The sequence below is a fragment of the Chelonoidis abingdonii genome, chromosome 11, assembly GCF_003597395.2.
Source record: "Chelonoidis abingdonii isolate Lonesome George chromosome 11, CheloAbing_2.0, whole genome shotgun sequence".
NCBI lineage: Eukaryota > Metazoa > Chordata > Testudines > Testudinidae > Chelonoidis > Chelonoidis abingdonii.
Window position 1 is genome coordinate 8,043,761 of NC_133779.1, and position 17,000 is coordinate 8,060,760.

Genomic DNA, 17,000 nt, shown 5'->3' on the forward strand with positions numbered 1-17,000 from the left:
TACCCAAATCCAGAACTATGGAAAAATTCCATAACTTCTTTGGCTTTTTTTTGCCCCTCCTTTCTTTTTTTGGAATGTCGTATACATCCCAACGTACATAACATCCAACTACAGAAGGTTGCATAAGCATGGGACACTGTACCTGCTCCTAGGCACCTAACCCTTATCCCACCCAAGACAAAGCAGACCTCCTCAAGCTCCTGCTCACAACCTCTTTATAGGGCCACTTGGCCTAATGGGCTGGCCCACCTGGATCAGCCCCCTCAGCTGCTCACTCCTGTCCCAGCCGCAGCCCTCCACAGGCGCTTAACCCCTAACAGGAGGCGCCACATGCTGCAACCAGCAGCTGCCCAAACATGAACGAGGAAGAGCAATGTCCTGCAGTATGTTGATGCACAATGCCCATCGAGGTGCAACACAACTGGAGGAGTAAATCGCATCAGATAATGCAGCCCTTGCCATGGAATCTCCTGGTCTCTCAGGCTGTCATCTCAGCTCTGCAGGCCAGAACAATGGCAGTGGAACTAGATCACATACCAAGGCATCAAGTTCCCCCCTGCGATATCCTACGGAGAACCTGTGCCGTCGCCCACAAGTGAACCAGTTGCAGAATAATTCTCAACGTCACCTTACACCCAATCAGGGTAGGGCGCTGCGACATGGCATGGGGATCAATCCCAGCAGTGATGAAGGCCTGTACCTGGAACCCCATTAGAGGCATGAGGGCTGGGTGTGCAGAGCTATCAGATGAATGGAGGCTAGTGCAACGAGTGTCTATTGCGTTGGAAATTGCCGGGCACTGAGTTGGCTATAGGGGGGTGAGGAGCTTGGAAGCTATAGGAGGCTATAGAGAAACGGATGGTTAGGGCAGTGTGGGGCGTCAGCCCGGGCCCACTGAACCAGAGGCATGCTGCCCAAGGCACCCCACATCTCCAAGGTCCTGACAGAGCCCAGCTGTCCCAGCACATGTGGAGAACGAAGACTTGACCTACCGCAGCGCGGGGGACCCACCGACACGAACCCGCTCCCAAACTCCCACCCGCGGCCCTGTTCACTACCCGAACTGCGGAGCTGCACTGGACTACCCCCGACCCCCTGCTACCGGCCACCTCCCCATCCACCGCTTCCCCACACAGTCCACTGGCCCAGGCCAAGGCCACGCAGCGCCGCAGGGTTACAGTACAAGAGGCGCGGGGGGAGGGAGGATCGATCTCCAATGCAGAGCTGGGGGAGGGTCAGGTTAGCACAGAGCGGGGAAGGTCAGGTCTAAGTCGATCCATCAGGACAGTCCCCCCAGGGGCCATGACGGAGACCTCTAAGCCCCTTCGCGAACCAAAATCTGTCCTTCAACACGGCAATGTTGGCAAACTGCAACCCCAGCTGCACCAACCAGCAACATCCACAGGCAGTGGTCCACACCTATACTTCTCCAGAAGCTCTACCAGCCACCATAGAGAGCTTCACCAAAAATACTCCCTCTAGACTGCGTCCAAAACTGAACAAAATATTAAATCTTAACCCAGCGCCCCCCCCTGTTATCCAACTGACGAATTTTCCCAAGCAGTTCACTTAACCAACACGGTTTAAGGTAAAATAATATAAAATTGATATAACCACAGTAAAAGATACGATTAAGGATAAAAGTGAAGCGAAAGAATCAAAGATAGTCTGTAAGAAAAACCAAATGCAAAATCTAAGCCTAATATACAAATAGGATTGAATCAAGCAGTTTCTCACCTTGTTCCATTACAAGCAATTTGCTGATGTTTCTGCCACAAACAGGGCTTTCTTCTTTCCTGCCCAGCACCAGCACTTTGCCCCCCAGTTCAGTCTTTTCTCTGTTTATTCCATGTTGTGTTGCAGGAGGTGAGTCCAGTCCAGATGTCAATTCCCCTTATGCTTCTCCACGTCGGAAAGCTCTTGCTTGACCTGGGTCAAGCAATCCCCATGTGTGGGGCTGTCCTCGACAGTTTCTATTCTACCCTGTCGCGGTGTAATAATTGTGTATTTCTCAATAGGCATCCTGTAGGTTGTGGCCGTTTTAACTGTTCTACTCCAAATGCTGTCTGTGGGTGTCCCCAACCTCACCAACATGTTCTCATCTCTCTCCTCCTCCGCTCACTGTGCACTGGTTAGCTTCAACTGGAGTATTGTGTCCAGTTCTGGCACCACATTTCAAGAAGATACTGGAGAAACTGAGAGGTCCCAGAGAAGAGCAACAAGAAGATAAGGGAGAAATGAGTCCTTGAAGACTGAAAGACCTGGGCAAGATGTTATTTAGTTTGGAAAAGAAAAGATGAGAGGGGACCATATAGCAGTTTTCAGGTATCTAAAAGGGTGTCATCAGAGGAGGGAGAAAACTTGTCACCTAGCCTAACAAGATCAGAACAAGAAGCAAGGGCTTTAAACTCAGCAGGGGAGATGAAATTAGTTGGACATAGGAAAAAGTCCTAACTGTCCAGGGTAAGTTAAACACTCATGTCCCCTCTCAGTCTTCTCTTTTCCAAACTAAATAAACCCAATTCTTTCAGCCTTCCTTCATAGGTCATGTTCTCAAGACCTTTAATCATTCTTGTTGCTCTTCTCTGGACCCTCTCCAGTTTCTCCACATCTTTCTTGAAATGTGGTGCCCAGAACTGGACACAATACTCCAGTTGAAGCCTAACCAGTGCACAGTAGAGCGGAGGGAAGGAGAGAGAGAGAACATGTTGTGAGGTTGGGGACACCCACAAGCAGCATTTGAGGTAGAACAGTAAAAAGGCCAAACAACGCTGATGGCCTATTGAGGAAATACACAATATATTACCCCAGGAACAGGGTAGAATAGAAACCTGTCAGAGACAGCACCACACAATGGGGACTGCTTGACCCAGGTCACAGCAAAAGAGCTTTCCAGCACGTTGGAAGAAGACATAAAAGGGGGAAGTGACATCATGACTGGACCTCACTCTCCCTGCAACACAACACCTGAGAATACCAGAGAAAAAGACTGAACTGGGGGGCAAAGTGCTGGTGCTGGGCAGGAAAGAAGAAAGCCCTGTTTGTGCAGGAAACATCAGCAAATTGCTTGTACTATGGAACAAGGTGAGACACTGCTTGATTCAAATCCTATTTAGTATATTAGGCTTAGATTGCATTTTTGGTTTATTTCTTACAGTAACTATCTTTGATCTTTTCGCTATCACTTATAATCACTTAAAATCTATCTTTCTGTGGTTAATAAATCAATTTTATATTTTTTACCTAAAACAGTGTGGTTTAAGTGACATGCTTGGGAAAAAATCTCAGCTCAGTTGACAACAGGGGAGGGGGCAGACTGGGTAAGATCTAATATATTGTTCACGTTTTGACCAGGATCCTAGGCAGGGGAGTATTTTGGCTGAAGCCTCTCTATTGTTGGCTGGTAGAGCATTCATGAGCACAGCTAGGTGTGACCACTGCCTGTGGATGTTGCTGTGAGTGCAAGCTTGGAGGGCTTTGCAGCTTGCCACAACATTACCGTGTGAAAGGGAACCCAGATTGGTAGAAAAGAGGGCTTAGCCGTACTCCAGTTCCAGGTGGCACCCTGCGGGGGACCTGTCACTATGGATCTGCACCTTAGACCCTGCCCCTCCCCAGCTCTGCATCATAACCCTGACCCCTCCCCCAGCTCTGCATGAGAATCGATCCTCCCTTCCCCCCCCGGCTCTGTACTGTAACCCCCATGCGCAGCCTGCCTGGCCCACCTTGGCCCTGGAGCCAATGAAGGATGTGGGGAAGAGGTGGATGGGGAGGTGGCAGGTCAGCAGGCGGGGTCGGGGGTAGCTCAGTGCAGACTCCAGCCCCAGGCGGGTAGTGAACCAGGGCACGCGGGTGGAGTTGAGGACGGTTCGGTTCCAGGCTGGGTCCCCGCCGCTGCGGATCAGGCTCAAGATCTCGATCATCCACACTGTGCCTGGGGGACAGGGGGCTCTGTCACAGGCACCTTGCGAGATGTGGAGCTGCCTCTGGGCACAGCATGCCTCCCTGGTTCAGTGGGGCCCACAGGGCTGAGCCCCACCACTGCCCCATAACCATCCCAGTCTTCTCCTATAGCCCTCCCCTATAGCCATCCAAGCCTCCTCACCCCACCCCCTATAGCCAACTCAGTGCCCCCAGGCCATCCCCAACCCCCAATAGACACTCTAGACACACTGAGCCCTCCCCATCCCCTCCCTGATAGCTGCACTGGCCACACCCAGCCCTCCCCATGCCCCTCATAATGGGGTTCCAGGATAACAGGGCCCTCTCCCATCACCCTGACCTGGGATGATCCCCCATCCATGCTCGCAGCGCCCTACCTGATTTGGGGTAGGTGACGTTGAAGACATCATCATCCTGCACCTGGAACTCCTTGTGGGCGAAGCACAGGCTCCGCTCAGAGTTATACGCAGGGGGGAACTTGATGCCCTGGTATGTGACGTAGTCCACTGCCATTGTCTGGCCTCGCAGAGCCTGAGATGACCAGCCCTGCAGGGAGACACAGGAGCCTATCACCATGCGCAAGGGCCTGCATCTATCTGACTGCAGATCTACCTCCCTCCCAGTGCTGTGCACCCTGCCGATGGGCATTGGGCCTGCATCAACCTAACTGCAGGCCCATTGCTCCCTCCTCCCGCTTCATGCCTGGGCAGCGCTGGTATGCAGCCCCATAGTGGGGCAGCACCCCATCCCTGTAGGGGTTAAAAGCAGCCCTGGAGAGGGCTGCGGCTGGGAAAAGGAGTGAAAGCAGCTGAGGGAGTAGCTGATCACAGGTGTGGCCAGCCCAATTAGGCCACAGCTGGCCCTATAAAGGGGTTGTGAGCCAGGAGCTAGAGGAGTCTGACTTTGGTCTTGGAGTGGGAAGGGTTAGCTGCCTAGGAGCAAGGTACAGATGCTCCCTGACTTATGCAAACATTCTGTAAGTGGAATGTTATGTAAGTTGGGAATGTATACCCGACAATTACACCAAAAAAAGAAAGGAGGGGAAAAAAAAAAAGAACAAGAAAAAGCTTATGGAACTTTTTCCATAAGTCTGGATTTGGGTAAGTCGGGTTTTCATAAGCAGGGAGTGTCTGTACCTGAAGCAGAGCAGTGCTGGGGAAAGGCAAGAGGAGCTCCAGCCTGATAAAATCCCAGGCTGCAAGCCTTGTTCAAGGCCCACAAAGGTACTGGGGCTGAGAGGGGGAGCCCGGAGATAGGCAGAGGCAGCAGATCCAACCCCCTTGCCAATGATGAGTGGCCATTGCAGACTGCAATCTGCCCAGTGAGCGGGGGCTGGATGATGACTGGCAGTAGCCACTGAGGCAAGGTGAGGATAGAGAGTTGGGTGTTCCCCTGGGAGGGGAGACCCAGAGTGTGGGGGTACTGCTGGGGCAGAACCCTGAGGTAAAGGGCACCAGGGTCTGTGAGGGACACGGGGCCTGAGGCAGGCGAGACACCAGCCAGAAGGAGGTGCTCCAGAGCTGGGAAAGAGCTAATTCCCAGATGACCAGCAGGAGGCGCTGCACTGGTGAGTCGTTGCTTTGCTACAAATTCCCATGGGCATCTCCTACCCATCCCTGAATGTGTCTCACCACTGCAGTGGGTGCCCCATGCACATCTCCCTGCTGGGCACCCCTCCCCCTGGTTTTCCTCTGCCTGGTCCCCTTCCTGCTGGGCACCCCTCCCCAGAAAAGAGTTTTCCCGCTGGCAGGGATTAATGGCTCACTGCATTGGAGAGTGCTTGCTCCAGCCCTGCCAGGCCCCTGGTTATAGCCTCCCCCGCCCCCGCAAGCCATGTACTCACCTGCCCAGATGGCTCTCCCTGGGGGTACGGGAGGCAGTGGTCAGAGTGTGAGGTCCCTGGGAGCTCAGGGGATCAACCTCTGCCAGGGAAGAGAGGCCAGACCAGGCGCTCTCTCTGCAGCACCCCAAGCCCTGGCCTGGCACAGCTCTTGGAGATGTGGGGACGAAGGTCTGCCACGGGGAGGGATCAGGGAGCCAGCCCCTGAGGCCGATGATTTCCAGGAGAGACAAAGTCCAGGTGGTCAGCCCCTTCCGGAGCAAGAGGTGGAGACACACACAGGGACAGAGTCCCCACCCCATTCTCAGCCTATGCACCACAGTCTGCCCACTAAAGCAGCTGAGGGGGTGGGTGTGTGGGGACGGGGATTGATAGATAGAAGGGGTGTGTGGGGAGAGAGAGATAAGATGGAGCGTAGGGACACAGTCAGAAGGAGATGGCAATAGACAGACAAACATAGACAGGAGCTGCTGCTGCTGTTGCTGTGGTGGAGGGCTGCTGTTCCCGTTCGGAGCCAGCAGAAAGTGCCGGGAGAAGATGGGCACAGAGTGTTCTCTGTGCTCAAAGGGGTTTCAATGGTGATTCTTCTCAGGGGACTCGGCAGGACATCCCAGACCACGCTGAACAGGTTATTGTTGGAACAGTGAGCGACCAAGGATTGGTTACCCCTGTAACCCTCATTGGCCCTGGGACACCCTGTATCGACACAGCTGGCCCCAGTCCAGGGGCTGGCTCCCCCTCTCTCAGACTCCTTTATGCTGGCGGAGGCACTGAGTGTCACCAAGAAGCAGCTCCGGGTATCCGGTGCTAAATTAGGAACCCATCACTTGGTCTCAGCTTGGAGTGAGTCTGGGAGAAGCAGGGGAGGTAATCCAGATGCTGCAGAGGGAGGGACAAGCAGGCATGCACAAGCAGGTGGCAATGCCAAGCTGGAGAGCAGTGAGGGCCAGGTTTAGAGGCCCAAACATCTCTTGCCCACTCTCGTCTACACATGCCTCGACCTTCAGTTTCCTAATGTGGTTTTCGCTGCTGGTGTGTAGAACAGCTGTCCGCAGCCATAGGGCAGGGTGAGCAGGGGCTAAGGGCTGGATTTTCCAAGGTTATTTTGGTGGCCATGACGATGCAGATAGGGTGACCTTGCGAGATTTTCAAAAGCACCTTGGCACAAACTGGACACCGTCTTGCATCTTTCAGCGTGCCTAAAAAATCAGGACAAAGGTGCTTTGCTTTGTTTGCCTGTGTGTAAGGTCATGTGTAGGGTCTTGTCCACATGCAGGTGTGAGTGTGCACATGTCCAGCACCTGGCCACCACAGGCACACAGCCGCTAGCGCCTTACGCCCTCAAAAAACGTTTAAACACCAACAAATCATAGTAATATTACAATAACAAAACACCCTTTGTTAAAGGGTGGATTCACGAGCCTCTTAGTTCCCTGGCACCATGTCCCTGAGCATGAAGGCTTCTCCAGGTGTGGGGGAGACAGAGAAAAACGGGGACCCCTGGCTTGTGATCAGTGGTGGATATAGCCTCTGGGCCAACAGGGCCCCTGGAAAAAATCTGCCAGCAAGCAGGAGAAGCCTGGATCCCTGACCACCTAGCAGGCAGGGCAGGGAAGCCCCACACTCTGACCCTGCTTGGGAAGGCCGCAGGCAGAAAGGGATTGGGCAGGGGCCCCACTTGCTCTGTGCCTAGGACCCCAGGCAACTTCATCCTTCCTCTGGCTGTGGGGGTCAGGATTTCCGGAAGGGACTCAGCACAGAAGGAGCCCTGTGGATAAAGCCATACCTGTGGGTGCTGGCCCTTCTGGAGATCCGGTCTCTCTCTTGCCAGTTCTGCTTGCCCCACCAGTGAACTTGGCTGGCCATGCCCAGGGACCTGTCTGGGAGCCCCAGGGTATTGAACTAGCTGCTGTGTCTGGAGCACGGCCATTCCCCAGGTTCCGGTCCATCCCACCGCCCGCCTCCCAGATCCTTGGGAGGAACCGGACCCCTTGAGACACTGTAGTATACAAACGCTGGTGACGGGGAGCCTCTGCCTCCCTGCAGGCCGGAAGTCTGGGCTAAATCATCAAAAGCCACTGCCAAAAGTCACGCTTCTTCCAGTGAGCAAACGTAGCACCAGCGACATGGCTTGGCCCTCAGCACAGCCAAGGACGAACTTGGCAAGGCTAGAGAAGCTGAAAAGTTGCTTTCGGGCACCCGAAGGTGCAGTGTCCAGCCGGATTGTCCCAGTGTTGTGCAGAGAAAAGCATGTTTCTGTGTGAAACACTCCAGGAAGTGCAGCGGGTGGGGTCTTTAAAACAAGCCTTGGTTGTTGTTTAAATTCTGCTGTTGGCAGCTGTGGCATGGAAGCCAGGGGAACCGGTGCCCGCAAAGCAAGGACTTCACCTAGAATCTTGCTCAGCTCAGAGCAGCCACACCACAGCGCCATGCAATGTAGAGCCGCACTGGCTCAGGGCCTTGCTCGTGGCACTACAACCCACTGCACTCCCTGGCATAGACTCAGGCTAGTGCCTGCACAACCTCTGTCAGCGTCCTTACTGCTGTAAGGGCTGTTGGGTATGTAGGCTATTGGCGGCAGCGCAATGCCCTCTGTCAGCTCATGGCTGGGCATCTCCTTACACTGGCGTGTGTTGCCTTCTTTAGTGTTGCCTTCTTAGCTATACCATCCAAGGCTGGGTAATGGAGACAAGCCCTCCGACTGTAAGCAGGGAGAATACGCTCCCCCAGCCTACAGAGCCTCTGCTGCTGGGGGCTAGTGAGTCATGGATGCTGGGATCCCCGGAGGGACATAGGCGCCGTGACGTTGAGGGTTGCAATGCCAGGCTTTTAGGTGCCTAGAAAATCACAGGCACACACTGCGATTCCCCAAGGCTAGTTCGGCACTTGTGCTCCCTGTGTGATGTCGGGGGAGAGATGGCAGCTGGGAATGGGATCCCCAAACCCAGCACCCGGAGCAGTTCCCTGCCTACGCCAGCCACAGGGAGATGCTGATGAGAGGGGTGTGAGCTAAGCCCTGACTGTCTCCCTGCATTCAATGCCTGAGTCCAGGCTGCAGGGAGGGGCCTAGTGCAGTGTCCCTTGGCTATGGTCTGCCCTCCCTCCCTCCCAGTCTGGTCAGGTCCCCTTTCAGGATCTCGAAGGCCCAACAGCGTCATGATGGATCTCACAAGACACTGGTGGCAGCAGGCATGATGGTGAAGCTTGCTCCTTCCAGTCTGCTGTCCCCGCAGTCCAGTGCCCCACCCCTTCTCTCCCAAGTACACACTGGCGGGCCGTGGGCGGTTGCCCCATTCCATTGGCACAAATCCATCAGGCACATTTTGGTGATTTTTAATCCCATTTCCAGAATCTCTGGGCACGTTGTCAGGCCAGCCAGGACGCCGTGTCTCAGCTCTTCTCAGGGATACAAACCAGACCGTCTGCCACCTTCCCACCTGGTTGTCTTTCATAAAATGGGGCTGAGCTGGCCTTTCCCTCCTCAGGCAGCTCAATGCAGGAGCCTTGGCAAAGCCAGCCTGGCATGAGGGGTGTGCCCCACCCTATGCCCAGCCCCTGACTGGAGGGGAAACACAGGGGTATGGCCAGAATGCACTGTGTAGTGGCCGTTCTTTGCTCCCCGGCAGCCACAGGGGGAGCAGAGTGTGAGTTAGAGCCACCTCAAGGCTGTTCTACAGGGACCAGGCAAGGGAGCACGAAGATGGCTTAGAGCAGTGGTTCCCAACCAGGGATACGTGTACCCCTGAGCAGGGGTGGCTCCAGGCACCAGCGCTCCAAGTGCGTGCCTGGGGCGGCAAGCCAGACACCTGCGGGAGGTCCACTGGAGCTGAAAAAAAGGCCCTGTGGACCATCGGACCCCACTGCTTTGGGGTGGCAAATGTTCTAGAGCTGGGCCACTGACCCTGGGTATACCCCAGAGGTCTTCCGGGGGGTTATATCAAGGCGGCAGGGCTGAGGGAGCCAGGGGCCTAGTTTTACAACAGGCCTAGTAAAAAAGCACTGGTGCAAGCTGTACAAGATCTAAATTTTCATACAGTACAATGACCTTGTTATACTGGGCTGCTATATACTATACCACTGAAATGTAAGTACAAAAGTTTATATTCCAATTGATGTATTTTAATAATTATATCGTAAAAAAGGAGAAAAAGTCCAGCCGTTTTCCATGAAGGTATTGCTGGGACAAACTTTTTCAAATAGATATAGGATTGGGAAAGGATCCTTCAGAAGATCACTATCCAACCCCTGCTCAAAACTGACACCAAGCCCCAACTGCCCTCAAGAATTGAACTCATAGCCCTGGGTTTAGCAAGGCCACTACTCAAACCTACTGACTATCCCTCCCCCCTTGTATTTGCCGAAATCTAATTTTGTAAAGCAAGTTAGTTTTTTAAGCGAGAGAAAACCTGGGGTATGCAAGAACAAATGCAACTCCTGAAAAAGGGTTAGAGTAATCAGGAAAGATAGAAGACACTGGCTTAGAGCCCCTGTGAAAAACTAGGAAATGTTTTTAATGTTTTTTCCTGAATAAACTGTGTTGGTGCCATCAGTGCCTCCTTAGCAATTCATTAAGTACTAGCAGAGCCAAAAAGGCCCAGTGAACCTAAATGCTGACACTCTCCTCCCTAGCAACCTGAATAGCCCTGGGCCCCCTTAGTTCCCCTGCAAGGGTGCCACTGAAGGGTTGGAAGACAAAGAGGTCAGTGGAACCCTCTGGCCCCAGAGAGAAACTGAGGCAGAGGAGGAGGGGGCTAGGGAGGGAGTTTGTGCAGTCTGGAGCTGGCGGGGGGGGATGAGGAGTGAGGGCAGATGGGGTCTGGACTCACTGCCCCCCAGATGGAGCCGGCTGAGGGGGTCCGGTCTCTTGTATCTACAAGCCTCTGTGTTAGAACGTGTTCCCCCTGTCATCGAAATAAACCTCTCTTTACAGCTGCCTGACCAGAGTCCGTCCTGAACTGCAATGTGGGGGTGCCAGGAAACTGGGCTTCCTCCCCAGGACCTGCTGGGCGCAAGGCTGCTTGGTGGGAAGGCGCCAACGGAGGGTGGCAGGAGATCGAATGCTCCAAGGAAGAGACCCAGAGGAAGTGAGGACCTGTAGCCCCTTTCTTTTCCCTGAAACAGTTCCCTGCTCCCAAGGGAGAGAGGCTCCCAAAGTCCCTGAACTGCCTGTTGTTGGGGAGCAGTTCCAGAGCATCCGCCCGGGACTCCCTGTGTACAACTGCCTCCCTTTGTGCCTTCCCCAAGTGCAGAATCTCACTGAGGGTCCAGCATGAGCCCCGGCTGCCCTTACCCAAGAAACCTGCCTCACCTGGATACCAAAAGCACGTAATCCAACCCAGCAAAGCCCCTCCTGCATTCCTGTAAACGTTGGATCTGCTCCCCTTTTGTGAAGCTAGTCGCTGGAGTGTGGGCCATTATCAAGCACTTTCCCCAGTGCTCAAGCCTGTCTCCGTGCCCCAGTGGGCAGAATGCCATTGTCCCAAGAGCCTCCCCTCAGCAGGCTGCCTGAACGCTTTCTGCCAACAAAATAACCCAGCCAGCGAGAGAGCCAGCTACACCATTAAAGAGCCCCCCCCAGAGAGAGAGACAGATTGCTGGGCACAGAGGCCTGGCAGTTGTTTGATGTTTTAAAAGGTTTCTCTCTCCTTCAGCTTGTTTTCCCAACGAGGCAGGAAAAGTTTCTATCCTCTGCCGTGCCCTGGCCAAGCTGCAAGCTGGCCAGGTCGCCCCACCCACCAGCCCGGCTTTTTGGAAGTGCCACCAGGGCCCAGGAGATGGTGTGGGGTGTTACTGGATTCTTTAGAACGCCGTTGGTCCCTGACTGTGCCCTGGTTGACTCAACCGCCCCTGAACACAGTCCGGGAAAATGTGATCTCTATTAAAGAAGACCCAGCGCCTGCCTTGGCAAGTAGGGCGTGGTTCCAGCATCCACCGTTGTAGGCCTGAAAAAATATCAAGAAACAAAACAGGTTATGCCCAACCTGACCAAAGAATCAGTGATAAGTTTCTTCTGGGAAATCTTGGTGGAAAAATACTGGAAGTCCATAAGTCTCCAAAAATAGACTGGGAAAGAAGAGATGAAGGGCAGGGGCTGACATTCCTGCCCAATAGTAACCAACTGTGCTCGTGTTTAGGGACTGCTTCCTTTGAAGAACTGATAACGAACCCCACCTCCTGTTTTTTCACTGCCATGGTTAATTCTCTGTTCCTGTTTATATTCTCTTCCTTATCATCTAATCTTTTCTAAAGATATTGTTAATCAGCTAATGCTGTAAAACGTGCATAAAGATGTTTAGTTTCTAGTTGTTAGAAGAAGGGGGTGGTTGCTCAAGTGAATAATTTATGATGCGACGGAACTGTCTAGATAGGCTTATACTAAGACGTAAAGAGGAGGCTGGTTCTCTCTGGAGACGAGCTGCTCTCTACTGATGCGTGCACTTGTTAATAAAGAGCTTTTGACTGGACCTTGCTGGTGTTGCCTGTCTCTCTCACGGTCAGACAACGAACCTTGCCGTCTGGGTTCGAGTCCCTGACACCTTCCCCTCCTCAGACTCTTCCAGCCCACTGTTCCTCCAGGAGGAAGGAAGCTGGTACAAATTACTGGGGCCCGGCAATCCGGAAGGGGGCCCAGGGCCAGCTTCCCTGGCTTTGTCGGCCCTGTTTAGCCGGGCTGCCCTTGCTGGGGGGCCTGAAAATTTTTTTCACCAGGGCCCGAACCCACTCTCGGCGGCCCTGCTTGAGACGTCTGTTATTTCTAAGGTTAAAAAATAAGGAGGGACACCTCCCCCTACCCACCCTTTATAACACAGCAACAAAACCTTGGCAGGCTCCTGGGGGAATGGCCCTGCAGGAGGAAGTGAAAAACATTCCCTTTATTTTTAACCCAACTTTAAAGAGGCAGCAGATGTTTCTCTTTGTGGGTCTCCTGGAAGCCTTGTCTCTCCCCAGCGGCTCACAGGCCAAGGGGCATTCTGGGCCACAACCAAATGAAGGGCGACCGGCTTTACACAGAGGTTGGCTGTCTCTCGTCTTCAGTCCCCAACTGTCGGGTCGGGGGCAGGGGTCACCCGGTGCTGTTCCCAGGTCAGATTGGATGGTTACAATAGGCCTTTGGGCCTCACAATTTAGTGATCTGGCTGGGAAAAGACAGCCAGAACTGGTGACTGGGGATCTCTGTTTGGGGCCGCCTCACCCCACAGACAGGACCACAGCCACAAAGCCAAGCTCACCTCAGCTTTCCTGCGAGTACATCCCCAGGCAGCTGTTAGGATGCCTCCCAGCCTGGGCAGACAGGCATGCGTTAGCATGATAAATACAGCAGTGCAGTCCCTGAGTCCTGGGCAGTGGCTCAGGCTACATACCCAGTAGTGGCTGGCTTCTCCTGCAGCACAGACCTCTGTGCCACACAGTGGATAATTCAAGCAGAGCTAGCATGTGTCTGTGCACTTGGGCTGGGAAGGAGAGTCACCCACAGCCCCCTTGTCTGTCCCACTAGGTCATTTCTTTGTGTTCTCCAGGTTGGCTGCATGGGCAGCATAGGATGGGCTGCAGTCTCCTTGCTCGATCTGCACTTTAATGATGGACTTCTTCTGGTTGGACATGGTGGCCGTCACCTGGATCTCCTGGTTGGTCACTGTCAGCTTGCCATCCATGGCATCAGTGAGCCTTATTTTCTGGAAGGACTCGCACTTATAGGGAGGGTCATGGCTGTACATGTAGTGGTAGAGGCGATCCATGCTGTGGAAGTGCTTCCTGCCAGTGAAGAGCTCGAGGGCAAATTCGATGTCATAGAGCAAGCGGTCGAAGGGGTTGGAGAACATGATGGCTAGGGTGAAGGCGTCAGACTCGTAGCTCAGCACTCCGACGCTCCCGCGGGCTGTGAATTTTGTTTTCACAAACAGGAAGCTCTCCGAGGAGCCGGGGCGGATCTGGGGCACAGGGTTTACCATGGCCCAGCCACTGAAACAGTAAGTCCTGGAGGAAAAACACCACGGGGTTCCTTCATTACACAACATCCCAAACAATAATTAATAACTCCATCCCAGCAGCAGGGGAATCCTGACCCTAGGGGCTGGGGTGGGTCACAACCCAGCCGCTCTTCTGCAGAGGGGACACACAGGTCGCTGGACAAGAGAGAACAGCCCCACCTCGGCCAGTCCCCAGGGCAGTGGGGTCTTTCCTGCATGACCAATGCACAAGATGATGCCAGTTTCTATCTGGTAAAATATTATGTGGTCATGCACAATATATTGTTAACTACAGTTTAAAGGCCATGCACAGTCAGACAGTCGGACAGACCTATCATTACAACTTCATTAGGAGCGTGCTGTTGTGTGTGTACATGCGGTATGTGGGATGGTGAACTAAAATACTCCGAACATGTTTACTTAATCACAAGCCTGTCTCCATGTCCACCTGCCTCCAGTCCATCTCCTTGGGACTTATTCTCCACCTCTTCAAGTGGCTTCCAAACAGTTTGTTCCCTCTCAAATCAAACTGGCTGGGGAAATGTTTTGCCACGCCCTGAAAAATGTGTTTTTTCCTCTAAAATACCCTCAGCCCTAGTCCTGGATGCAAAAATTATCCTGGCTTGAAGTCCAATACACTCTGTGGCCCTGTAGGGATAGGAAACTTCAAATTTACCCCAGAGGGCAGGGGGATTTGTTGGTGACCCAATGGGGCATTACAGCATTGATCTAATATACAGGAAGGATGGATGCGGTGTATGGGATGGATAAACAGACAGACAGACCAGATATTCAGCAGCAGACATATATACCCCACGCCCTGGCACTTCTGTATAGACCACCAGCCGCAGGATGACTGGGAAGCTGCGTGGAGAGGGCTATGGGAACCTGTGCTTACCCGGGTACTCGAGGTCACATCTTCGGTGTTGTTGGTTATCTGGATGCCCACAACAACGGCCTGCAGCCACGTCCTGAACCAGTTTTTATCAACGTTTAGTCATCCCGCAGAATGAGGGATCGTTCAGCAGCAGCTTGCGGCGGAGTACCACCAGCTCCTCTCTGGGCAGAGCCGACTCACTGCCCTCCAGGCCCTGGCTACACCAGTCCAGCGCCGGCTGCGTGTGCTTCCTCCTAGCTGAATAGGAGGCCACGCTTTGCCTGTGGGGCAGGGCTGTGAAACAGGCAGGATGTGAGGAGGCAGGAAGTCTGGGCAGGCGCTAATCTGCAAAAGGAAATCCTGGCTATCAAGTCTCGGGGACAGCCAACACAATAGTTGGGGAGGCTCATTGCCAGTTCTCAACAATCAGTTTGTCCTGCTCCTTACAGGGATCTACATGACTTGTACCAGTGCAGGACGGGGGCCTGGGGCACCTCTGCTGGCAGCTGAATGGGCTGCCATGGGCACACAAAGCAAACCCAGTGCTGGAGGGGCACAGGGAACGAGATGGCAGGACCAGGATCCTGTGTGCAGAAAAGGACAAGAATGGTCCAGGAGCTGGAAAAGCTCTCATACAAAGACATCTTGGAAAGCCGGGGATTGTTACCTTAGATGGGATGGAGGAGAGAGGACAGGAAAGCAGATCCATAAATAACGAAGGGTCAGCAGAGAGATGATTGGGAGCTTCTGGGCTCCCTGTCTCATCACAAAGGAAGGGGACTCTCAATCCCACTAAAAGGTGGGAAATTCAAAACCAAGAAAAGGAAATATTTTATCACATGACTTGCAATTTGCCAGTGGAACTCACTGCCACAGGACGTCATTGAGGCCAAGAATTTAGCAAAATGAGAATAGAGGAAGTGTCACTCAGTGGCTAGCACATTGGACAGGAACTCAGGAGTCCTAGGCTGTGCTCCCAGCTCTGACACTGGCCTGCTGGGTGTCCTTGGGAGAGTCATTTTGCCGCTCTGTTCTTCAGTTTCCTCCAGTGTGCAATGGCGAAAGTATCTCTCTGTCCATCCCCATATACACCTCTCTATCCATCTGCCCACCCCTCCGCATACTGATCCATCTAGAATCCATCACTGTAACGTGGTACAGTGGCTCAGCTCTCCACATGGGCAGTGGGGAGGGTAACTTGGCCCCTCTCTCACCGGATGCTGTGAGACTGTAACTCACTGTGGGACCCTGAGGTGGAGCAGGCCGTGGCCCTGTGAAGCAGCAGCAGCTATACGGACTGTTTATCCAGTTTATCTGCATGTATCATTTTCGTATCTGAAGCTGGGAATATTGACCATGTCTTTGTAGTTCAAATGTGCTGCATTAGATAAGGTCAAACAATGTTAGTGGCTTATTGAGGAAATGCACACAAGCATAAGGATTACCCCAGGAACTGTGTGCAATGGAAACCTCTCAGAGATAGCTCGACACAAGGGGAACTGTTTGACTCTTGGGAAAGCCAAGGCAACTTGTGCCTTAAGAATCTGCTAGCCTGTTTATCGCTCAGGATGAGAATTTGCTAATTTGTATTTTACCTATCTAGTGTGTTAAGCTCAGTTTACGGCTTTTGTTTATTTACTAAGGTAATCTGTTTTGTTCTGTTTGCTATCCCTTTAACCGCTTAAAATCTATCTGTAGTAGGAAGAGGGTCTGAAACATAAGGGCATGTATCAGAGGCCTGGCATGGGGCCTGAGGCCTGGGCTAAAGTAGTCAAAACTTTGCTGATAATAAGCAAAGGTAAATTGTGAGCAAGAGGCAGGCCCTGTTCACAGAATTTGGCAAGCACAGGGCTTATATAGCAAAAAAACATGCTCCTAAGAGATGCTAGGCACAAAGCACTCATGCAAGCACATTCCAGAAAGGTGGTACCAGAACGCCCCAATAAACACATTCTCTAAAGATAACAGGAACATGCTGACCCATCTTAAGGATAAGGTCAGGATAACAGCATGATGAATAGAGATGTTTTGATCAAAACTACAGGTTCAAGGCAATGGGTGGCTCCCTGATACATCAAGGGTGATACGTAACTTGTTTATATTGGTGTATAAAGATGTATCTCAGAGGAAGTGTCTTTGCCCAGCCAAGGGGGCAGTAGAAAGTCCTGCCAGTGACTGAGCTGCGTCCATTGTCATGGCCATACATGGGCTAGTGTATCTGTAGACGTTGACCTGGAGAGCTAGGACCGTGCTTTGCTGACAATAAACCTGACCAAGGACCTTAATGGATTTTGTGGTCATTGCGCAGTTTGCTCGCGATCTGCCGTGCCAGCTGTCTGCGCAGAGCTGGGACCACACACACACACACACACAC

The 17,000-nt window shown here is 52.9% G+C and overlaps 3 protein-coding genes across 3 annotated transcripts in view; all 3 read right to left on the bottom strand.

The window, feature by feature from the left end:
- SULT2A1 (sulfotransferase family 2A member 1) overlaps positions 1–6,490 on the bottom strand; it is an 11,671-nt gene extending 5,181 nt beyond the window's left edge. Inside the window, exons 1-3 of the mRNA XM_032786549.2 lie at positions 5,786–6,490; positions 4,320–4,488; positions 3,726–3,934 (exon numbers count right to left, since the gene is read on the bottom strand). Of these exons, the coding sequence (XP_032642440.1) occupies positions 3,726–3,934; positions 4,320–4,455 (345 nt within the window). The 5' untranslated portion in view covers positions 4,456–4,488; positions 5,786–6,490. The remainder of the gene's footprint in view (positions 1–3,725; positions 3,935–4,319; positions 4,489–5,785) is intronic.
- LOC116835240 (scavenger receptor cysteine-rich domain-containing protein DMBT1-like) overlaps positions 1–17,000 on the bottom strand; it is a 633,172-nt gene that overhangs the window by 489,852 nt on the left and 126,320 nt on the right. The window lies entirely within an intron of this gene.
- On the bottom strand, positions 12,636–14,034 carry LOC116828382 (DELTA-thalatoxin-Avl1a-like). Its single transcript, XM_032786548.2, has one exon. The coding sequence runs from the start codon at positions 13,795–13,797 to the stop codon at positions 13,279–13,281; it is 519 nt and encodes a 172-aa protein (XP_032642439.2). The 5' UTR covers positions 13,798–14,034; the 3' UTR covers positions 12,636–13,278.